This window comes from Labeo rohita, chromosome 14 (genome assembly GCF_022985175.1).
Source record: "Labeo rohita strain BAU-BD-2019 chromosome 14, IGBB_LRoh.1.0, whole genome shotgun sequence".
In the NCBI taxonomy this organism is placed as follows: Eukaryota; Metazoa; Chordata; class Actinopteri; order Cypriniformes; family Cyprinidae; genus Labeo; species Labeo rohita.
This window is the reverse complement of record NC_066882.1, coordinates 32,280,606-32,305,507: the sequence shown is the minus strand read 5'-3', so window position 1 is coordinate 32,305,507 and position 24,902 is coordinate 32,280,606. Positions and strand designations below refer to the sequence as shown.

At 38.4% G+C, this 24,902-nt stretch overlaps 1 protein-coding gene across 2 annotated transcripts; it reads right to left on the bottom strand.

Annotated features, from left to right (window-relative positions):
• Window positions 1–15: 15 nt before the first annotated feature.
• myot (myotilin) lies at window positions 16–20,229 on the bottom strand. 2 transcript variants are annotated; one of them, XM_051127960.1, is made up of 16 exons: window positions 20,124–20,229; window positions 18,032–18,082; window positions 17,412–17,559; window positions 16,775–16,831; window positions 16,001–16,142; window positions 15,582–15,605; window positions 15,345–15,464; window positions 14,839–14,995; window positions 7,603–8,325; window positions 5,622–5,868; window positions 5,141–5,178; window positions 4,711–4,846; window positions 4,261–4,468; window positions 3,079–3,244; window positions 2,032–2,165; window positions 16–942 (listed from the first exon to the last, which is right to left on the bottom strand). In XM_051127960.1, exons 2-16 carry the CDS (start codon window positions 18,037–18,039, stop codon window positions 812–814), a joined length of 2,439 nt encoding a protein of 812 aa, XP_050983917.1. In that variant the 5' UTR covers window positions 18,040–18,082; window positions 20,124–20,229; the 3' UTR covers window positions 16–811. The 2 variants fall into 2 exon arrangements, with proteins under 2 accessions (XP_050983917.1, XP_050983916.1); XM_051127959.1 differs by lacking the exon at window positions 20,124–20,229 and adding an exon at window positions 19,326–19,627.
• Between the last annotated feature and the right edge of the window lie 4,673 nt (window positions 20,230–24,902).

Sequence of the window (24,902 nt, the reverse complement as noted above, 5' to 3'; positions counted from 1 at the left end):
AGTGTCATGACAGTATTTTCTGTTCATCAAAGCCCAGATATAAAGGGAACTTCACACGAGTCCTGTGTACTAATACAGCATCTGTACTGAAAAGGCTCAGAAATCATGTGATGTTGTGTGCTCAATGTCCAAGTGGTTCTGATTTACAGAATAATTTTCTTGGCCTTTTCATAATTTGTTTATAGAATGTTTCTGTAATAAATCTTTTGGAAAAAAAGTCTTTTTAACTGCTTAACGTCTATGCAGTTTGACCTGAGGAAAGTGTGGTGAATCCTTGATATTGGTTCATTTAATTTTCAGGCGGTTCTCTCACATGAGAGTCAAATGTCACAGCAGTGAAAAAACACCTCTATAGTGTTTTCACAAAGATCTTTACTCAAATGTTCATCTCACATCATATATAACACAAATGATATCTGTGTTCAGGACTGTATTCAATACATTTGACCAAATCCTTTGTACTAGTAGCAAAAATTCCAACAAATATGGTTTTCAGTACATTTCAGAGTGTATCAGTGACGACACTGCACACGTATATTGAGCTTCCACAGTGTAGAGACGTACAGCAATCAAAGCATTAGTCTGGTTTATGCAAAACTGAACAAACACAAATTATAACATACATTTTTTTTTTGTACTGGGTGTCATCAATATGCAGCTTTACATGAGACTGGTAAACCATTTCCAACCAAACAACACAAAATGTGTTTAACCGATAAACTGTTTAACTGGCTCATTTACACAGAAATGTACACTACAGAAAAACGGCATAATATCAGCTGACGTGAAAGCTGCATGACTCGATGAGCCTCTACAGTTCTTCGCTCTCGTACAGCGGGGCGGTGTGATGAGGAACAGGATCTGTGCTCAATGTGGAAAACTGGCTCAGGATGGGAAGAGTCTTCAGCACCCTGACAGGAGGAGTAGACTTATTCAGTCGAGCTGCAAGAAAACAGACGTTCTTATTTAAGGCCGAGAGACTGTTCAAAACAATAAATGGGCAAATTCAGGTCAACATAGACAATAATTCAATATTTGATTATTTGATCACATTTTCTTTAATGACAAAAGTGTCCTGTATGACATGCATATCAAGATATTTTATACTCATTTGTGTACATTATTATGCATGCAGTCTTATGAGATCATAGTAATGCAGAAATTAATTTGTCAAACAGGACTAAATAAAAAAAAGTGTTTAAAAATAGGGGGAAAAATGTAAATTTACATGTTCTTACACACTTCTCTTAAACATTCATATATCTGGTACTGAGTAATGTTTATGAATCAGTTATGATCTACAAATGAGTTATGATCTATCCACTTTTTGAGTACACGCCTGAAAATGACATTTCCAACTGTTTATTACTATGAAAAATACACAAAAATACCATTTTAATAAATCTAATATCTAAATTGTGTTCCAAATTTGAGGTTGACATTGCAAAAAGTTTTTTTTTTCAGTACTAAACATTTATACTAGATTAAATTCACTTCCCATTCAGTTCATATGGTGGTCATTTTTGACTCTGAACAAAACTTTGACCATTTGTGTGTGTTTTGTGACATATCAGTACACAAATTTGTATTATGACATGGTTATGACATAGGTATTACAAGGAAAGTGTGACTTTTGAGGACATTGCCCCATGTCCCCATTTATCAAAAGGCTTATAAATCACACAGAATGAGTTTTTTTGGGAAAGTAAAAATGAGAAAGCACAGTTTCCTGTGAGGGCTAGGTTTGGGTGTAGGGTTTGTGTAGGGCAATAGAAAATACAGTTTGTACAGTATAAAAAACATTACGCCTATGGAGAGTCTTCACAATTCACAAAAACAAACCTGTGTGTGTGTGTGTGTTCACACAGGAAGTTCTAACCCCCCCCACACACAAAAAGTTCTAAAAATCTAGTTCTAAAAAGTTCTAAAAATGCATCTGAGCGTAAGTTTATACACATTTTTTATTTTTTTTTAATCAAAAGTCTTAGCAAAAATTCTCCAACACAAAGTAAACAGAAGAAGTGCACTTACTGGCCACATCTAGCCTGGCGTTGCATGTGGACATGCCTGCTTCATTAATGGCAGAAACGGTGTACCAGCCCGCGTCAGACTTGATCACTGGATCGATGATCAGACACAGCTTTCCTGAACCGTCCTGAGAGAGACTGACACAACAAACACACAAACATCACTAGATGTGCAAACATTTGGACTGTGGTAATGAAGCTTTCATATTGAGATAAAAGGTCAATTCTGTGTAAACCTGTTTTTTAAAAATTCAAGGTAGAATCTCATAATCTAAAAGGTATGGTATATTAAAGCAATAAGCCCTAAGAAGCCGTGGTTTCCAGTGAATTTATAACAGTTAAGGGGTGTTGTAAGGCATGACGCGAAGCAGAGCATCAAACAATTGTAAACAAAGGTGTATGTTTGTAGAATAATTTACAGCGGCTTAGAACGCGGCTCAACCAATCACAATCAAGGACCGGAACTCTGTTTTATAATGCAGATTTTTCACAGAAATCATGTTACCTGATCATTCTCTTCCTGCTGCCCTGATTTCTGTTTGATCATTTCAGAATATATTTTTTGTGCTGTGAACTGGAGGAAAATTTGATTCTCACATGTTACTGACATTAAAAATAAAGATGTGACATTTGAATGAATGTGAATTAAAAACGACATTCAGCGGCTGTGGTGAAGTGGAAGATTGTTAGCGAACACCCCTTTTCCTTACACAACGCTTTAAACTTGATTTAGAATATAACAGACTTATAGATTTATGGTGCTTTTGTTTTTCATATGGAAGACAGGAAAAAGTACATTCCAGAAAATAACTTCATAACTTCAAACTGCTAAATAACATGTTCCACAGTCAAAAAAAAAAAAACAGAATTTTTAAGTGAATTATTCATGTAAGCAACTGTCTTTAAACACAAAAATGAAACAAAACGGTCATGTGTCTAAAAAGCATGCAGTATTTTAGTATTTTATCTTTCTGTTGAATAATATCTAATATCTAAATACATAGTGTATAGAAAACATATGCACACATAAGGTGAATGATGATTGTCAGACCTCATTCTCATGGGGTCGATGCGCATCATTTCCTTGTCTTTCTTCCAGTAGAGCTGCGGTGCTGGAGACGCCGTCACCTTACACTCTAACCGCACGCCGTCGCCCTCCAGAACCCGAGAGTTCCTCATCTTCACCACAAAAGTCGGAGGACACAGCTGCTCCTGAGCTGAGGACAAACACACAACATACATTTACCTCTCAGTCATTGTGCCATACAGTGTTATACTAAGACATTTTAGTTTGTCCTTGCATGAATGAATCGAAATGACATTACTTCAGGAGCTTTTTTAGAATGTCTTTATCACAAGTGTCTTGTCTCCTTGTAACCTACTAAAATCAGTTTCTTCATGATCTCATCATGCAGGAAGCATGGAAACGAGGCCACAGAATGATTATACATAAGGCTGTTTCTTTTCAGTAATAGACACATTTATTTAACAATTGTTTTAAATCCTTAGTTAAAGATTCTATCATCTCCAAACCACCTGACTCCATGTACAATGCAACAACTTTTATCTATGACACTTGAAATTGAACTTTAAAGCAGCTTTCCAATTTCTCTGGATCATGATTTGGAAAAGCACACACCTCTCTATGTACTGTAGTTGATGAGATATTCAAAGACTTCACAATTTTACGTTGAGGAACATTATTCTGAAGTTGTTTTACAATCTGTAGATGCAGTTGGTTTGGTGAACCTCTACTCATCTTTGCTTTTTATACCCAATCGTGTTACTGACCTGTTGCCAGTTAACCTAAACAATTAGTTGCAAAATGTTTCTACAGATGTTTATATTTAGTAGCATTTACTTTTCCATCCTTTTGTTGTCCCCTCCCAACTTTGTTGAGATGTGCATCAAAATGTTATATTTTCAAAATTCAAACATTTCTGTGTTATATTGTGAATAACATTTAGGTTTGTGAGATTTGCAAATCATTGCATTGTGTTTTTATTTACATTTTACACATCCCAACTTTTTCAGAACTTGGGTTGTAGATCGGTGTGATGTTTTTAAAAGCATATTAGCATAAGGTTGCAACAGGACAAAATGTAAAAGGAAAAAAAGAATACTTTCACAAAGCACTGTATTTCAATAGAAAAAAACACTTCAATTACAAGAAGCACACTGCTTACCGTTACAGAAACTATAAGAAGCTTATTCTTAACACAAGACTGCTCACCAATCACATCCAGACGCAATGAGAAGTGGCTCTCTCCGGCGCGGTTCTTCGCTACACATTCATAAACACCTGCATGATGAATGGTCACAATTTCAATAATAAAGGAGTGGACGCTCTTCTCACACACCAGCATCTTATGGTAATCATCGGGTCGGATGAGTTTCCCATCCAGATACCAAGTAATATCTGGCGTTGGCAAACCTACAACCTGGAAAAACAAGAACGAAAAAGAAAGAAAGAAAGAAAGAAAGTTAATCTGTGGTATAATGTCATGATTTCATGACATTATACCACATGCTTTTTAGTGGACTGTTTATTTTTGTGTGTCATACTGCCCATGACAGCCTCATGAATATTTCATTTTAAGAAGGTCAAAATCATTGAAGTAATATATTCTGGTAAAATAAACACATACAGGATGTTTTGTCATATCAACAAATGAAAACCTGCCTTAAAATCAATCCTGCAGAATCGTCCCTCTTCAACAGTAAGATCTTGCGGCACTTGTATAAAACGAGGAGCAAAACACTTCTCCTGAATGGTGGCGGCCTCTGTACCCTCCCCTCCAGGACGATTCTTTCTGGACCTGAACGAGAAAAGGTGAAAATGAGGTGAATTCAGCCACAATAACTCAATCCTCAAAGTTGAGTTAATCCAGACAAACAGCAGTTGTACAGTAACTCAGGCAGGGCTCAGAACATTAGACAGTCACCTACAACAAGCACAATGTGTCCGTCTTAGATTGTGCCAGAAAAGTCATTCAGTGTTTGACGCATTCACAAATGTCAGCCAGTGTTCATTCACTGTGTCACAAAAGTTAGCTGTACATGCACATAATAAGATGAAAGAACTCCAAACTGATGCTCTGAATGACATTTACCATATTCCTCCAGGCTGGAGATCTTCTGGAGAGCCTGGCTGTTAGAACAGTGCATAACATTTGCTTGAATAACATTACAAAAATGATAGGCAGACACACTAAGTGAATTATACGCGTGTGGTGGTATTATAATAATAGCATCATGATGTATAGGATAGCTGCAGAGCACATGGATTTTGCACATGCTATTTTAGGCCCATGGAGAGACTGGTGTCTGTTTGGTCTGGCTTTGAAAATTCCTGTAGAAGACAACTAGAGTGATGCCAACAGTACAGCTGCATAAACTAACACTCTCGTCTCTTGAATAACAAGGGTTTTAGTTTTACTCGTGGAGTTACTAATATTATATCATGTAACATCGATTTTCTGTAGGGCAATTTATCTTGTTTACACACCCAGTGTAGTGTTTTCTCCCAACAATCTCTAACATTAGTGATTGAAGCAGTTGCATTAAACATCAAATAACTTCAAATAGCAATACCTGTGCAGGCTGTGAACTGAATGAATTTTCAAGATCAAACACCGAAGCAGCATTATCAGCTCCCAACAATCTTCTGGCCATCCGCTCCTCATAAGACAACTTCTGAATGTTCCTTTGTTGAGGAGCTTTGCTCTTTAGCTTCTTTTCAAGGTCTTGGATAAGAGCATCTTTTGAGCCCTGAATCTCTTCATCTGTGGCACGAGACACTGGTCGCGAAACTGTCTTCTTCAAGATCGGCTTTGGCAAGCTATGAAAACAGCCCATGAAAAAAAAAGATTGCTTAAGGGTTTCTCTTAAAAGAATAGTTTGCTTAAAAATGAAAGGATGTAAATGAGTTTGTTTGTTCATCAAATTTGTAAAAATGTGTTATTGTATCACTGTCTCACCAATGGATCCTCTGCAGTGAATGGGTGCCGTCAGAATGAGAGTCCAAACAACTAATAAAAATATCACAATAATCCACAAGTAATCCACACCACTGCAGACCATCAGTGAACATCTTGAGAAGACAAAAGCTGTGTGTTTGTAATAAATAAATAAATAAAAATCCAGCATTTAATGAGAGAGATGACAAGAGATAGACTTTTTTTTACTGGAGGGCCTGTTGAAAAAAACCCCAGCATATCCTGGTTAGGTATGTTTTGAAGCATCGCTGCTAGTTTGAGTTGGTTTAAGATGGTCCTTAGCCGGTCACAAGGTGGTTTAAGTTGGTTATGAGTTGGTTTAAGATGGTTATGAGCTCCTTTAAGATGGTTATGAGCTCCTTTAAGATGGTTATGAGCTGCTTTAAGATGGTCACGAGCTGGTTTAAGATGGTTATAAGCTGGTTCAAGATGGTTATGAGCTGGTTTAAAATGGTCACAAGCTGGTTTAAGATGGTTATGAGCTGGTTTAAGATGGTCATGAGCTAGTTTAAGATGGTTATGAGCTGTTTTAAGCTGGTTATGAGCTGGTTTAAGATGGCCACAAGCTGGTTTAAGATGGTTATGAGCTAGTTTGGCTATGAGCTAGTTTAAAATTGTCATGAGCTGGGTTAAAATGGTTATGAGCTGGTTTAAGATGGTTATGAGTTTGTTTAAGATGGTCATGAGCTGGTTTAAGATGGTTATGAGTTGGTTTAAGCTGGTCATGTGCTGGTTTAAGCTGGTCACAAGCTGGTTTAAGATGGTTATGAGCTGGTTTAAGCTGGTCATGTGCTGGTTTAAGCTGGTCACAAGCTGGTTTAAGATGGTTATGAGCTAGTTTAAGTTTATGAGCTGGTTTAAGATGGTTATGAGCTGGGTTAAGATGATTATGAGCTGGTTTAAGATGATTATGAGCTGGTTTAAGATGGTCATGAGCTGGTTTAAGATGGTTATGAGCTGGTTTAAGATGATTATGAGCTGGTTTAAGATGGTTACGAGCTGGTTTAAGCTGGTTATGAGCTGTTTAAACTAGTCATGTGCTGGTACTAAGATGGTCCTGAGCAGGAGCTAGGACCAGCTAAGGACCATCTTAAATGAGCTCAAACCAGCAACCATGCTTTAAAACATACCTAACCAGCATATGTTTTTTTTTTCAACATGGGAAGTATTATTATGGATTATGGACTCATATTTTGAACAGAAGTGATGGTTTAAAGTTAAAAACACCTTAATGATGGATTTGTTTTGCACAAACACAGCTTTTGGCTTTACAAGATGTTAATTAGACTGGAGTGGTGTGGATTACTTGTGGATTATTGTGATGTTTTTATCAGCTGTTTGGACTCTCAATCTGATGGCACCCATTCACTGCAGCGGATCCATTGGTGAGACAGTGATGTAATGACACATTTCTTCAAATCTGATGAAGAAACAAACTCATCTACATCTTGGATGGCCTGAGGGACATTTTCAGCAAATTTTCATTAACTATTCCTTTATGCTTTGGAGATTTGAGTTATATTTCATATATATATCATATATATTTCATATACACATGTCAGCGATAACACACTTACGTGTTGGGTGTGTAGCTCATGTGAGACACAGGTGGAGGCTGTGGAGGTGAAACAGTTGTTTTCGGGGGATCTGGAGATAACCGGGGTGGGGCTGTTGCAGGAGCGTGATTCAGTGACTGACTTGGAGGAGGCAGAGGCTGTTCTTGGGCCTTTGGTGTTGGGCTGGGTGATCTGGGGGAGCGTCGGGGAGATGGCGACTGAGGTATGGAAATGCATTTGGCCTGGGAGCTTGATAGTGAGGGCAGGACAGATGAGAGGAAAGCGGCTGATGATTGTTTCTCATTGTTTGGAGAGCTCCGTGGTTTAGGAATCAAAGTCATGCTTGAACACATCGACGTTCGAGTGGGTCCAGGCTGAGGAGGGCTCAGTAACGGAGCAGCAGTCGAAGCTGGAGGACTGAAGTTGTTGGGCTTGCTGATCTCAGTGTCGGGTGTGTGGAAACTAGGCAGGGACTGGATGAAATGTCGAGGGCGCTCATAGTTAAAGGCACTGGGCGGGTACAGCGACGGCGAGAAGGTAGGCAGGTCAGCCACGTTCATGGCACTGCCTCTGGGCTCCACTGGTTTACTCAGCTTGCTGGTGGGAAGGAATGGATGTGGGACACTGTTTTTAACCCCCTTTGCCGGAGGATCGAATTTGCTCATCGAGGAGAGCTCTGCAGCTTCAGTCACCGGACTGGCAGAACTCTGTTTGCTCTCTGTGTCCACAAGAGACTCCGGCACCCTGGTGGTAAAACATATTTAACTTGGGTTACTGAGGTGGTTCAAAAAAGGAGTTCACATTAATGATCTGCAGTCAAGTGAACAAAAGGGACATGAGCCACGGAGACCTTAGGCCAGAGGTCTCAAACTCAGTTCCTGGAGGGCCACAGCTCTGCAGAGTTTAGCTCCAGCCAGCTCCAACTCACACCTGCTTGGAAGTTTCTAGTAATTCTGAAGACCTTGATTAGCTGGATCAGGTGTGCTTGATTAGGGTCAGAGCTAAACTCCGCAGAACTGAGGAATTGAGGTATTGAGTTTGAAGACTGGCCCCCTGGAGGGCCAATATCCTGTAGAGCAGTGGTTCTCAAACCTGTCCTGGAGTACCCCCAGCCCTGCACATTTTGTATGTCTCCCTCATCTGTCCCACCTGATTCAACTCATCAGCTCATTAGTGGAGACTGCAGGAACTGAAGTGGGTATGTCAAATATAGGGAGATACACAAAATGTGCAGTGCTGGGGGTATTTCATGGAGAGATTTGCGAACCACTGCTGTAGAGTTTAGCTCCGACTTGATCTTAGCAATCTGAAGACATTGATTACTTTGGCTCAGATGTGTTTAACTGGAGTTGAAGCTCTGCAGGATATTGGCCCTCCAGGAGCAGGATTGGACATCCCTGCCTTAGACAATGTGATAAAGTTAAGTATAGTTTAACCCACTTGATCAACAACCTCATCCAGGTGAATGCAGCAGTAGAGCAGGATATCCTACTAGCATCTAGTGTTGTGTACCATTCAGAAGTGAACTGAGAATGCTTTTAAATTACCAAACACTTTTCGCATAGCAATTGAACTTGCAAATTCAACCAGTTCTGCAAACAAGGATGTGGGTGTGATTAACAAGGATGCTAAAGACTGCTGTAGGCCAAAGGAGTGAGGAAGGTTTACCTGCACAACTATTACTAACTGGCCTCCGTTACACAAACCAGAACCAAAGTCATATAAGGCCAAAAAGTGAGTTCCCAAGAAAGAGTAAAGTTTGTCAAGACAAACATTGAGGGCCACATTTACTAAACACGATTAACTATCATGAACTATCAACTAGGTTTTCAACAGAATCCCCTAAGAGACTGATGGGAGTGGAAAGTTGTGCAGTGATCAACTGACAAATTAATGAACACAGACACAGCCAGTTCATTTTCATAATGACCAACATGATCTACCAAGAACAGCGCAAATTGGTGACTACTGCAACCATGTCAAGCTCAAAATGGGTTAAGATATGCTTTTTGGTGTTAAATAATGGTAACCGACTATGCAAACCTTAGCAAATCACTTTGCAAGATTCGTTTAAATATTCTCCTCCCGTACATGTTATGTCTGAAAGGGAAACTCTTACAAATGCATATGGAACAAGGTCAACCGCAAAAATGTGCCCACGCTTTTTAACTTTAATGTTTCATTGCATGTCTTTAGTAAATCCTGACAGTAGTCCCCCCAAAAGAGGCTTTGCCCTGATGAGGTTATTAGTAAATCTGGCCCCAAATGGTGGCTTGAGAACCTTGTTGAAAAGTCAAAACATCTAAATAACTGTCTTAGATGGGTTTCCTGAACGCTCCCCCATCTTCTATCAGCCAGACAAACACATAGCCCCGCCCCGAACTCACGCCATTGGTTGACTCTGTGTTGCTGTGCCATGCTAAGCTGCTCAAACAAGCAGAGCAATGTTATTGTAAGCTGCTCTCCATGTCTCAAGGAGGGGAAACAATGCTTAATAACAGCACTTAGAACACTAATATGTTTATGTTTCTACTTCAAAAGTCAGCTTGTCTTTGACTGTCTGCATGCACCTTTTATGTAAATGACCATTTACTATATACGTACAGCACCACACACATAAGCTGACAGCCATCTTAAACTTCTCAAATCGTGAACCTAAAGAGAACTACAAAGTACACATTTATCATTTGTAAACACATCCCACATGCCAACAATCTTTTTTACCCTCTAATGAACATGGCAGGGATTCATAACATTGTATACTGCTGGTGTGTTTCTGAGAGAAAGCCATGTGGCTAAAAAAAGTGTCATGAGACACGACTGACAGACGTGGCAGGTGCAGTTCATTTACAGCGACACTGGCACTCAGTTACCCTGTTTGGAGGTCATTGTGAATAAAGGCCCAAGCTCACTAAATGTCATTCACTTCTCAGTAACAGTTCAGTAATGTATCACAATGAATATGTTTGTGATAGTGAAATCACTGCTTAATATAAAAGCAACAAAATATTAAGCAATAAATATATAATAACAAGCAAGCAAAATATACAGGAAAGGGACTAAATGTTTGTAACAGTTGTGCAAACACATCAGCAGCGACAGTCAGAAAGTGTTTCATTGTGGTTACTGTCCACAATGTTAGTGCCGTACCCTGGAGTCCAACATGGATACAGTTTTTCAAATGAATTCACTTACCAGCATAACAACTTGAAAATGAGCATGAATTGGAGAATATCTTATATGTTGAGAATACCTGATAGAGAGCATCTCGTGCTTCAGTGGAAGCAAAACATCTGACTCTCTGTTCAAAGGAGTTTGTAGTTATATTTGCAGTTTTACAATCAATTTTGCTTGGCTAGTAGGATGAAAAAACAACATTTTTCAGCCTTGCAAAGGATAGAAAAAAACCTTTCTTTCTCACAACACCAGAACCAGATCATTAACATTACATATGAAATAGTTTAAAAGCCAGCAGTGCATCCTCTACAAACACAAACACACAGCAGTGAATGAAGGGTGAAAAAGCTTCAGTGATGAACATTGAGTCACACTGTATGACCTACAGGGGTCAAACCTACAGAATATAGATTTTTATGAAGCAAAGAACACATTTTAATGTACCTACTGAACAAAAAAGGCAAAATTGACTGATCATGCATTAATAAAATGATTAAACAGATCAAAATCACTCAAGCTGCTAAAGCAGAAGTATTGTTTTTTGATCATTCTGACTGCGATAAAGTGTAACATCTTATCCAGATTACAAATTTTATGCTTACCTGCTCTTTGAAATGGTTTTGCTAGCCAATAAGATCAACTGTACATAAAGTCGTTTGGAAAGGTTGAAGGTGTAGAGCGATTCTCTGGCATCTGTTCACTCAATGAGATACTGTCGGGCTGTTTATCTATAGAAAACTATGTGAGTCATGAGCGGCAGACTCACGCCCCCTCCATTCTTGAGGAACCACCCATTCAACCCACGGACAATGTATAGACACAGATTAAAGAGAACATCTGAGTAAACGTGAATAAATCTGTTAACTTGATTTATTCTTGTTGTAAAGGTTAAAGATAACCAGCGCTTCCACTCTTTGATAGCAGCCGCAGCAGCCAACTGACAACTGACTACATGATAGCTTTGCTTGTTGCAAGTCAAATGTGGGAATAGAGAGCACATGCACGTCTTTTATAAGGATCACCATGTCACAGCAATAGATTTTCCTGCTTGCAACTTGAAGCAATTAACTTTGACTACAAAAAGAAAAGAGGAATCTTGACAAAGAAGCTAAGTATTCAACAGTCTGAAATAGCTTTATCGATGTATTTCTATGAATTCAAATCAGTCAGTGACACTACAACTAATACAAACTTGTTTATTATTGTCTCTAAAGAGCTGCTTTACAGCAGAATGGAATTCTTTTTACATCACTGAATCACTGTTTTCTCGTTTATTACTATAAAGCTGTTTATCTGTATTGTATAAAGAGCTATATAAATAAAGGTGACATACGTGCATCTTCTATAGCATCCAGTGGTTGCCAGGTTTACCAGAGGTGTCTGTCTACAGTTGTGTTTCATCATTATCACCTGTTCCTCTTCTGAATATCAACCTTGGTTCTATGAAATACAATCTTTCCAGATTTTTTCCAGACTTTGCTGGGTTATTTTCATCTTCTGCCATTGTCGTTGTTATTATTTTTGGGCTCTACCTTACAGACAGAACAGGGGCCTCATTTTAAAAACTTTCCATAGATCTCATCCTAAAAGTGTACACAAAAGCTACATTTTGCTAACGCACAAAAGTTTTCGGATTTAAAATGTGCTATTAGTATACTTCTTTTAAACTAAAACTAGGAAAGTATACTTTCAGTCTACCTTTCAAGTACTTCTCAGAAATGTGCTTTATGTACTTATCAGAAATATACTTAAAATGACCTTTAAGTATATTTGACTTATACTTAGAAAAAGTCTAAATATATTTAAGCTATACTACACTAAGCTTAGAGAATCCATGTTTTCATTGTTATATGGTAGGGGGCGCTATCACATGTCTTCTGTACAGAATTTACAAAACACAAGCAAAGAAAAAAACTAAACAATAGATGCTTCCACGTGTAATCTAACACAATCATCAGACATTAAAAAATCATCAAAACTGTGTAACGTTATGGAATGGAATGTGACCCATGAAGAGTTAATAATGACTGTCAATGTTTGGAGTTTTGATCAACTCCATCTATGTTTTGATTATCATTCTGAATCCAGTTAAGTATTTTTTCAGTGTTTTGTTCAAAATATTGTTTATTTGTTATTTTTTTTTTTATTTATGAAACTTACCCACATTCAAGTGTTTATAAAAAAGAATGTATGAAGTTAGAATAAAATCTTTTTGTTTACAAGCAGATATCCTGATCTTTCTTTTGATGTTTTGTATGTTCAGATAGTCATATACCAACGTTTAATACCTAAATAGGGACATTATAAAGTATGATGTAAAGTTCACTTGAAGAAAACTTACGAGTATACTTGCAGTATAAAACTACTATACTAGTAGTTTACTGAGACTATACTTCAAAGTGTACTAAAATGCTACAAGTATTTAATTAGTAAACTATCAGTATACCTATAAGTTCACTTAGTATAATTGCAGTACAAACTAAAATCTTAAATGTAAACTAGTTGTGTACTCAAAGTTTACTACTGCTATACTTGAAGTACACTTAATGGTTTACTTTTATATACTAGAAAGTGGGCCAATTTAGTCCCAAGGAATATTGTAATAGTACACTTACAAGTATACTACTAGTACACTGATATTTGTATACATACTACATAAAGTATACTTAAAATATACTTGAACTTTACTTAAGTATACTTAATAAAATAGACTTGAAGTATACTACTTTATGGTAAGGGTATGCCAGAACCTGCGCAAAAATCCCTTTATAAATCCCAGTCAGCCGAAGATTGTATGTACATGCACCTCCACCCCATCTTCTCCCCCGAAATTACCATATATGGAGTTTACAACGCCTTGTTTTACTATGCATAACCTCATCCGCATATCATCTCCATGCATATTTCCATCCATGTGACATGTGTAACACCTACAAAGGTAGGAAAATATGAGATACAGACTATAAATGCTATTTGTGTCATACATATTACGTTGCTAAAAATCTTCCAGTATTCTTGTTATGTTTTAGAATAAATATTTCAAATTATCCTTAAAAACTAAATTGTATAAAATACTTATTATACTTTTTTTTTTAAGAGCTGATTCATTCTTGTCCACTGGCCAAAAAAGTAGACTATTAGACTATTTTAACTGTTTTAAATAAATTTTATGTCATATTGCTGATAAGGGTACTACTTTGGCCTACTTATATTTTGCTGTGAAAATGCAGTTGTCTGATTCTGCACGTCACTGACAAAATATTGACAAATTTAAACATGTAAATCTACAGTTTCCTTTAAATTCTATCCTTCAAATACAATAGTATTTTTCAGAAAATTCCAAATGTGTCTGCCTTCACACAATATTAACATCTCCGTGCAGCAGTAGCTGTACAGTACTTATTATCATTGAAACTATTCAAACCGGCCGATGGACCGCTCAACCTCCGAATCCATCAGCGTCTGCCGTGTTATTGAAGTAAGTGCACATCATTTATCCTTGTTCTCACTAAAAATATTTTCTGATAATGTGATCTGCAGTTTAGTTTAAAGATGAGTTATTTTGCGCCTAGCACTCCTCACTGTCATTAAAACAAAGCATGACACAGGAAAAGTGATAAAAAATACAGCGCATCCACAAAAAAATGAAAACAAAGTTTAAAATCAAACACTGAACTGTTGGAATAGGGAACAGCTTCTATTCATCTACACCCATTATCTGTGACGTACCTCAAGGTCCTGTATTGGGCCCTATCAACTTTTTCTTATACCTTGTTAATAGTTTTATGTTCTTAGTGCCTTAGTCTCCTTGTGTAACAGTATAATAGCTGTTCCATAATTAAATTTGACTTGACTTAAAATTTCTGAACGTTCGTCTGTACTTTTAGCCTTCTGGGTTTCCTGTACTTGTTGTCTGACAGCAAGCCTCCAAGCAAAGTGATCATCTGCACTTTCCCATGTGCTGACATATCTTACTTAATTTTACCTCTTTTTTTACAATTTTACTCAATTTTTAGAGTCCATGTCGAATTCTACATCTTAACATTTTGGCAATGTCTAAAATGCTGATAAATGTCCTACCGTGCTACAGGGGCGGCAGTCTCTTCCTCAGAGCTGTCAGGCCATTCTGGAGGAGGAATTAGTGTGTCTTGTAGTAACAAGGGCTGCTCATCCTGCTCTAGACCAGCTGAGCTTAGAGAGGAAGGCTCATCCTCCTCTCCCAAAACCTCCTCTAGGTCTTCAAAGAACAAAATCATATTATTAAACACTGATTGCATTATTTCTCTTTCCCTTACACCAGTATTTGTTTGCAGAATGCTGACAGCAAAAATATTAGATCAATACATTTACACCAGTTCATTGGTAGGCATCGCCTGCTTTCTGTTTCTGTATTACAATTATTATTGGAGTTGGAAAGTATTATCACATTGGCTGAAATATTTAATGTGCAAACACACAAATGGCAGGGAAAGGCCATGCCTAAAATAACAGGTGTTATGATAAAAGTAATGTAAAATTAATTACTTAAATAAATTTAGATTTATTTGTGCCATGCAAGCATGCATAAAATCAAACAAGAAAGTTACCTGTATATACATCAAGCATGGCACTGCATGTTACTGTCCCAAACTGATTTGCTGCTGTGCATTTAAATATTCCAGAGTCTTCTGGATACGCCTCTGTGATCACGAGGGTGCACAATTCCTCTACAATTAAACAAAGAAGAGTTAAAAGCCTAAAATTTGACAAACATGTTTGGTCTCTCAAAATAAGAAGACGTCCTTCTCTTCATGCATCATCATTTGAGATAAATGTTTACTCACCAGGAACAGAAGCTGAACTTGCCTCTGACAAGGACAAAGATACAATAAGAAGCAGTTTTAGTTTACTGGCTTGGATAGTAAGGTTTTAATGTCGCTTATTGTTTTTAAATGAATAGTTTACTCTAAAATGAAAAGGCCTGAACCATGCTGTTATTTTTTGCATATTTTGTATCCATTTTTAAAAAAGTGCATAAATGTCACTGACACCAAAACATTGTTTTTTGAATTTTGCATGCAAAAGAAACAACTTCAATTTTGATCTTCACACAGATCTGTCATATGGGTCCAGAAGACTTGGAGTATAGCGCTTTAAGTTGTAGTCCATATAAACACATTTTCATTCTTGGGTGAGCTATTCCTTTAAAGGACATGTACAGTAATGCTGTAATCAGTCTGAGTTGTGTCCGGCTCTCACTCACTCTTTCTAAGGATACGGAAGTCTGCCGAGTCGATGATCTGCTCATTCTCTCTGAACCAGGAGATCTGCAGCGGAGGCGTTCCTCTGATCCTGCACTCCAGAACAACCAGCTGACCCTTCACCGTACTCACATCATGAAGACACTGTAAAGACACAATCACACCAATAACAGCTCACAGCGTGTCAGATCACAACCTGATACTGACCCACTCAGGTACACTCAGGTACACTGCCCTCCAAAAGTTTGGAAACACCCCTGGCAAAGTGTGGTTTTGGATATCAGCATAAATCCTTATCATTTTATTGTGTAAATACATTAAAATAAGTTGACATTATCACTGAAGACCAGCAATAGTAATTTTTGATTTTGATTACATAGTAATGGCAATATATACATGTCAAAGTCAGACATGCTCCTTTGCCAGCTGTGATGCCTGGTTACTGGTTTAAACTTGGCCCAGGTTTTTAAAAGATTTTTGGGTCAGCACACCTTTAATTGCCAATTAAGTTTAGAATACAATGAATTTAGGCCCAGATTATGCAGAGCTGTAACAGCTGCTAATGCTGGATATTTTGATGGATCGAAAATGTACGTTTTTTCTATGTATAAACTGTTTATGTAATAAAATATGTTTTGGTAGTTTGTGTTGTCCCTCATCAGTGCAAAATTATCACAAATTAAAAAGGATTCATGCCAATACTGTCCCAAACCCCACTTTTCTAGGGTGTTTCCAAACTTTTGGAGGGCAGTGTATATATGTTGTTGTTGCATTACCTTGACAAATGTTGGAGACACTCCAGCATTCCCTGAACCTGGGACTGTGTTCTGAACCTGAACAAAAACACAGATCAACAATGTGTGTTTAGGCTGGGAGTAATATACATATTACAATATAACATACACGGCCATTATGCATCTGTTCATAAGTAGAATCCTCAACATCAAAGACCCACAATGTTTCCTACTCTTCTACAAAACATCTTTCTTCATGAAAAGAATAGATACTTTTAGGGCACAGTATAAGCAGATGAAATGAGGATGTATCACATGGTTTGATTTTACAGGTGTGTTTGATTAGGGTTGGAGCTGAACTCTGCAGGGACACCAGCCCTCAAGGATCAACGTTCCCCTCCCCTGAGCTAAACTCTTCAAGACAAGGAAATCTCAAATCTAACTTTAGGTTCACAGCATTACAAAAAGAACAACAAACCCTGAGAATGACACTGTCACATAGCAGCATTTAAAAAACAAGGACAACAAATTTGAGGACCTTTAAAAAAAAGTTGTAGTAAACATTTATTCTATTTACAACTGCCTACAACCCAACTTTTTGACTTCATTTCAATTACATTACCACCTTTGATTGTTCTTAATCTATGAAACTTAATCATGTTGTGTTGTCTTTTCTTACCAACTGAGGACTGATGCAGACAGGCTGTACTAAACTGGAGTGCCTCTGCTGTACTGTAGTAGAGGATGAGGATGATGAAGAGGAGGAAGAGGTGTCACGGGAGCATGATGATATAGTTAGGGACATAGTTGAGGTCTTTTTCTGAATCCTGAAAGAGTTAGAACACAGCTGCATTAATTAATTTAATTACATTTATAATAAATGGCATTGCATAGTGAAGAACTACTTAGGGGTACATTTACATGTCATACACATACGGAGAAGTTCTAGTCTGTAACTGAAACTGTGCTGGTTGCTTTTGTTCCATGATCTGCTGAAGCTTTCATACTTAAATAATTAAATAATAATAATAATAATAATAATCGCCATAATAATATATGTCATATATATCATACAACTGGTGCACTATATTTTAAATTTTCTGAAGCCATATAGCAATTTGCTATAAATATCTGTTCATTGTAACTGCATGGAAAAGTAACCTGCACAGCGTTCATAATTTGTACTTCTTTATAGTCCACAAAATAAATAAAGACATCCAGGTTTTGCATGTCTTGAGGGTGAGTAAATATTGTTATTTTCAATTGTTTCTTTAAAAGCACAGTGGTTTGGTTTCTTACTGTGCCATGTTTCCAGTTTCTCTGACGAGTGTTGATGAGCCCAGTAGGACACTAGAAAATTCAGAAAACAGAAATAGTGGGTTAAGGACAATAGACAGGTATGAGTGGTTCATTATGTTCAGTTTTACAAATAGGTTTGTTTTAAATAAGTCTTTATACACTTATGACAATTTTCGGTAGTGGTGAAATCTGAAGTTTTACACGTCTTTAAAACACAAGCATTACAATAAAATCTGAGGGAAAAAGTATTGAGAAAAACAATAATAATTAGTCAAATAAAGCAATTAATAAACAAAGGAGCGCAATCCTGTAGAGTTAAGCACCACTGACTCTCTTTTCTTGCTTGAGCAATATTTGTAAACAGATTGTTGACTTTAGGTGACTTTATTCATAGCAATGCTATGAGTCTAACCCCTTTACTGTCCTTCACTGCTACTCAGTAGAGTGAAGCAACGAAACCTGAGCAGCTCCCTGGGCTAATTTGGTTGTGCCTTTAGTGTGTTGCATTTAGAAACACATGGTGCAGGATAAATCTTTCACCCTGGATTCAATTGGAAAGTGCCATCTCAAATCATGAGAGGTTTTTGTTCAATAAATAATCAGAACAATTCCTCCGCACTCTATCAGTTTGAAGTTATACTGATAAGATTTATTCTGATTTTGTTCTCAGAAATCACCTTGCGATTATATAGTGCTTTCACTACTGACACACTCTATAGTGAGGGACTTCTTAAAAATAAAGCTTCAAGTTACAATAAAAAGAGTTTACAGCCTGATATCACAGAAAATAATCCATTATTAACTTTCTATTTCGCTTGCTATTTAAAAAGAAGAAAAAAATAAAAAACGTAAGGATACCGTAAAAAATTCAAAAATGAATATGCTATCACAAAACCTAAAATGAAACAAGAACACCACAGAACCCTAAACAGCAACTCCATAACCAATTCAGAAAGAACAGAAGAACAAGATGATTTCAGTTGCTGTATTTCCTCACAAAATCATCTTGAATATAGCTTTTTGAAGAGTGGAATGGAAGTGTAGCACCTATGAGCAGCACTGAAGACAGATATATTTTTGGCACAGCCATGTAATGTGTGTCCATCAACCACAAGCAAGAATACAAGGTCCTCTTGCAGCAAGTCAACATATATATCTAAAATTACACCAATAGGCTGAACACAAACAATATCCTTTCTGTCAAAGCAACTACTTTGCCACCTCTCAAGCAATGAAAAACTATTTGTTTGCATGGGTCCCACCAGTGCACCTGTTTCACAACCTGAAGCCTTACCGGTGTAGTGTAGAGGGGCCAATGAAAATTCCACTGGGCTGACAACACCAAGGCTAAAGGAAGTTAGGAAGACAGAATCCCACCTTGTTGCACTCTTCCCCTCTCAAAGAGAGTGCACAGCAAGTCTTTTTTGCCCCCCTCTTTCACAGGATGTCTTCTACCCGGTAAAAGAAATGGAGAAGTGGGGACAGGCACTCAGACTGGGCTATTGGTAAAGAGATTCACTAGCTTGACTGCAGGTTGTCTGGGTAGGTATAAGGTGCAGAGTAAAGTGAGGAAGTACGTTCAAATCTCATCTCACATTACAGTCTGTCCATCTGACACAGCTGACTCCACAGTAAACGGGTGAACCAAACACTTGGGTGTCAAATATAGACCACACTCATGCACCCCTGCCTCAGGGATGGAAATAGCATATGCAAGGAACTCTTGTATTAATCATTGTCCATGGAGATTAGTATGGTTAGTTGGTCACCGTTTTTACCAATTATGAAAGACAAAAATGGAATGTGATATTAGAACTTCAAGTTCCAGTATGATCCCCATTTTGGCATTTAACTTTAAATCAGTTGCGCAATGTTTCAATCATCCATACATGTGTACATCAGTACATAGTTTCCAGGCATATATGACTGATAAGTAAATAAAAATGTATTCAGCAGCCGTTGTGCACAACATTAGTATTGCACAAGACTGTTTGCCTGAAGACTACCCCAGACTTCCTGGCTGCAGCTTCTCTTGTGGCAGAGGTATCCACTGCAGTGTCCCCTGATCCACTGAAATTCCCTGTGACTCCACCTGCTCCACAGGTTCCCTGTGCAGGGTCTCCTGCTCTTCCCGGCTCCCCCAAGCTCTTCTGCTCTGCCTGGCTGCCCCGAAGTCTCCTGTCTTTCCTCTGCCTGGATCTCTCTGTCATGTCCCCTACTGTAATTTTGGATCCTTCCTCCTGGTGGTCTTTTAGGTGTCAGGAGCCTCAATAAAGTAGGGAGGAGGATTAATGTTACACCTCCACCAGACTGGCAACCTCATTTCACTTACATCTGCCCACTCTCCCTGGACTGCAGATCGTAGAAAAACACAAAGGGCTTGTCCCAGTACCCACAACTGCAGTTTTTGCATTTTATTACCTGCCTTCTTACATTCAATATTTCCTGTATTTGTCCCAGGTGTTTAAGTTGGCCTGGGCCTACTTAAATATCATGGCAAAGTTGTCAGTCCTGCAAAATTAAGCTCCAACACTAATCAAATACACTGGAACCAGCTAATTAAGATCTTCAGGAACTGTTCAGCTGCGTCTGAAAGCTACAGAAGCAGCCTTGTTGCCTCGCTGCAATATCGGGCAATGACTTCACAAGGTTAAGAAAGACTTCTGGGGCAGCATAACAATCTAACAGTAAAACAAAACAAAGAGAGAGCTTTAGTGATAACTGGGCAAAAAAATAATAATTACTACAATTACCTGTTGTGAACTCCTTGGTTATGATTGACAATTGAAGCTAATTTGTACCACCTGTGTTTTGCCCTATTTAATTTTTTTGGTTTCTGTAAATTGTGTTCTGATTGAGCCTTCCAAAGTTCTAAAAGGGTTTATTATTGTTTCTGTGTTGCCATTTGCCCCTCTTTATGTTTATTTGTGGACGCTTGGCTTCCTCTCTTGTTTCTATTTAAAGAGCAAGATCAAGTAATGACTACATGCTTCGAGTCATCTGAGCTTCTTTGTTTACCCTTCCTGGTTTTGCAGACTCTCATCCCCAGTAGACCAGAGGGAGAGAAGTAGCTTCCCTGACTGGGAGACCTCAGGCCTCATCACTACACCTCGAACCAGAGGCTATGGTTTTATTCCACTGCCAGTCAACATTTACAGCAGGATTTGAACCATCAAAGTAGACTCATCAGAAGAATCGACTCCTCCCTCCAGTGTGTAACGCATCCCAGCTATGGTATATGGTCAAGCCACTGCCATTCACAAGCATGAACAGATTCTGACTGAGATTCTCCATCTCTAGGTGGCAAGTTCATATCTTAAGCCGCTTTAGTCATTCCAACCCAGTCTCAAGGTACCCCTCGGCTGACCCCTCCAGTAACATAACCCTTTTTGTGGAAAGCTACGGCTCTCTGGAAGCAGCAGTTCCTTCTCACGATCAGCAGTGACCTCCTCATAGCAGAGATGAAAAAGGTTTTCCACCACCCCGTCAATGCAGCAGAGGTTGGTCATCGACTGCTTCAACTCAAACATGGAGCTCGGCATCGAGCTCTACACCACAGAGTGCACCACTCTAGCCACAGGAAGTGACTTGGAATAGCCCTGAAAGCAGCATTCCATCACCCCTTATCATATAAGTTAAATGATGAGCTGGCCTACAGAGACTTGGACATTGACTTGGAGTCTTTAATCAATGCAACCAACTGCATCCAAGATCATTAAAGTAAATGTCATCGTAAGCCTCCACTGCCTGACATTTACACCTCCACTGGTTCAGTGGTCTCTCTTACTGACTCGGTGTTCTGAGGAGACCATACAGCTGGGGAGGTCTCGTTATCACAGGCCGAGAGGGACACATGTAAGAGAGAGAAGAAAGGATTACTGAAGAAGGAGAAGAACAAACTCAATAAGCTGATAAAAAGATAAAAAGGTTCTGTTGTGGGTTGTGTGTTACCCACTATTGATGAGATAGCACAGGACAGAATGATTGATATATTGGTCAATATAATGAATCAAGATTGTCATCTTCTTCATAAAATGGTTCGAGCCTGTGTGAGTTCTTTTAGCTCAAGATTAATTCATCCCCACTGCTATAAGGAACAATATAAAAAGTCATTTTTGCCAACAGCTATTAGATTATATAATCAGTGTCACATTAGATGATTTATGTAGAATCTTATATATTTTTGTATAACATGGTGTAGTGTGTACTTTGATGCTTGATAGCAAGGTGGAGTTGTATGAAATATGGTATTGTGCAGTATTTTATTTTATTTTATTTTATTTTATTTTATTTTATTTTATTTTATTTCATTTTATTTCATTTATTGTTTCTTTGTTTATTGTGTGATGAGCTGTGACATGTGAATTTCCCTTTGGGATTAATAAAGTATTCAAAGTAAAAGTAAATCAAAGTCAAAGACACTTCCAATCCAGCTACCCTGAACTGCCGAGAAAAGACAGCTCTAACCCAAGAATAAGGGGGCTGGGACAAGAATAAACTTCTGGCTTTTGACTTTTTTTGTCTCATTCTCCTGGGTAACAAACTTAATAAGCTTCATAGGTTATAGCCCAGGGGTGCCCAACCCTGTTCCTGGAGATCGACCTTCCTGCAGAGTTTAGTTCCAACTCTAATCAAACACACCTGTCTGTAATTATCAAGTGCTGCTTGAGATCCTAATTAGCTGATTCAGGTGTGTTTGGTCAGGGTTGGAGCTGAACTCTGCAGGAAAGTCGATCTCCAGGACCAGGGTTGAGCACCCCTGTTATAGCCTTCATAGAATTCCATGGACTTTATGCTGACTACAGATTTCAGCATTCAGCCCATTACTCTCCATGATCCCCTGGCTATTACCACATTAATCAGGAGGCCAATTTGGCCAGGTAGGCTAGTGCACTAAATTTTGCCACGTTCACATTGGTTCTTGTAGAGAAGAGATACTTTTTTTTAAATTAATTCTTTTGTGTTGACTTTAATCCTTTAATGGGGGCCTAACTGTTCTGTGTCTGGATTGTCTCTCTGTCATTCATCTAAGTCACCAGTGGCCTTTTATAAATTGCTGTCTGCTCTTTCTGAGTCCCCTGTCCTATCTACAGAGGTTCTGGCCATTTTTTTACAGTTGCTCCACTGAACTGCTCCCTGGAACTTGTCCATTTTGTGGAAGGCTATTCTCTCTGCCTCAGTAAGAGCCTCAGTGGAGGACCCCATAACCTCACCAGCAGAAAGCTCTATTTTTCTTTGTGGGGAAGAAGGGTGGCAGTGTGAAGAATCATTACCCACTGCCACTGATGAGCATTCAGACTCCTACAAGGTGCAACAATATTAAACAAACTAGACCTACAACCTGGTCAGAATTTGTGCTGACCGGCCATTGCAAATATTAGGTAATGCTCCTTGGGCTAGTATGTGCCCCAGCCGTTTTCCAGGCAATTCCAGCAATATTCTTGGGGTAATGTCTAACCAGTTTGTTGTTTACCTCAGTCTTCTTCTGTTTTTACCAAGATCACTTCCAGCATATGCAGCAGGTGTTGTCTCAACTGCTAATGAACATCCTCTTTGTGAGACTGGAGAAGAGTGAATTTTATTTACCCACTATCTCCTTCCACAGGTCAATTGACTCCAATAGCAGCATTCAGATGGATCCTGGCAAGACCCGTGCAGTCTTGAACTGGCCCCAGCCTTGCTTTGTCAAACAAGTACAGTGTTTTCCTGGGTTTGCAAATATTTATAGAGTTTCAGCTCCACTGCAGAACCCTTTACTGCCCTCATCAAGAAGACATTAGGGCAATTCCTGTGGACAGGGGGGACTTATCAACCATTTGACTGAATTAAGTGATGATTCATCTCCGCACCTTATCTTGCTCATGGTCTCAAAAGATCAGGAGGGATAACAAGATTCATTCTTGTGTGTCTGTGTGTGTGTGTGTGTGTGTTTGTTGTTGCATTGACTCACCTCAGCAAAATGATATTATGATATTGATAACTGCGATTTGTTGAACGTGAAGTTGGTGCTTGAGGAATATAGTAACTAGCTGTTTTCTAAGAAAATTAGTTGTGCTGGTCAAATTGGGTGTCTCTTCAAAATTGCCAGTGGATGGTGTATCATTTCATTATTGTGGTGAACAAACCTAACGATCAGTCTGATCTCTAACCTTGAGTGTTTTATTGCCATTTATTTTGGTTTTCAAGCACAAAAGTGTAGGTTTATCTAATTAATGACCTTCACTATGGATTATCATGTAATCGGTCAGTTTTCCTAGATGGTCCTTAACCTAAGTTAGAATTTGAGGAAGTTAATTTACAGGAAACAGTTAGCTGTGGAAAGCAAAAGCCTTATCCTACACTGGCCGCATGCACTGATGCTACGACAGATCCTGATCTGACCCTAAAATCAAAATGCATTCTGGAATAACCAAGGTCTTCAGTATGTCAAAAAGGTTTGTATGGAGTAATGATTATGTATGTGCTTTCAGTGCTGCTAAGGATCTGCTATGTAAAACTGACTTTCTTTCCACTCCTTGCACAAGCATTACAAGTTACAAGTGGATCCTAGTGTTACAGGAGCTCGGGCTGCAAGATGATGACCATGGTATCCAACATCCCATTTGCTAGGACTGCAGACGCCATGCAAACGGTCATTTATAAGTCAGTTGTCTACTGCTAGCTAATCTGTAACTCTACCTTCATGTTTCAACCTGTTGGACAGACTATAATACCAAAAATGTCTAACGATACAATGTGTATGTGCATGCACAGAAAACTTCTCACACAGCACACAACAGTGTCGTAAACTTTGTATTAGATATGGAGTTTGGTAAACCTCTTCTATTGATTGTTTGATTGATTGCAGGTAACTTAAATAATGACACCTGCA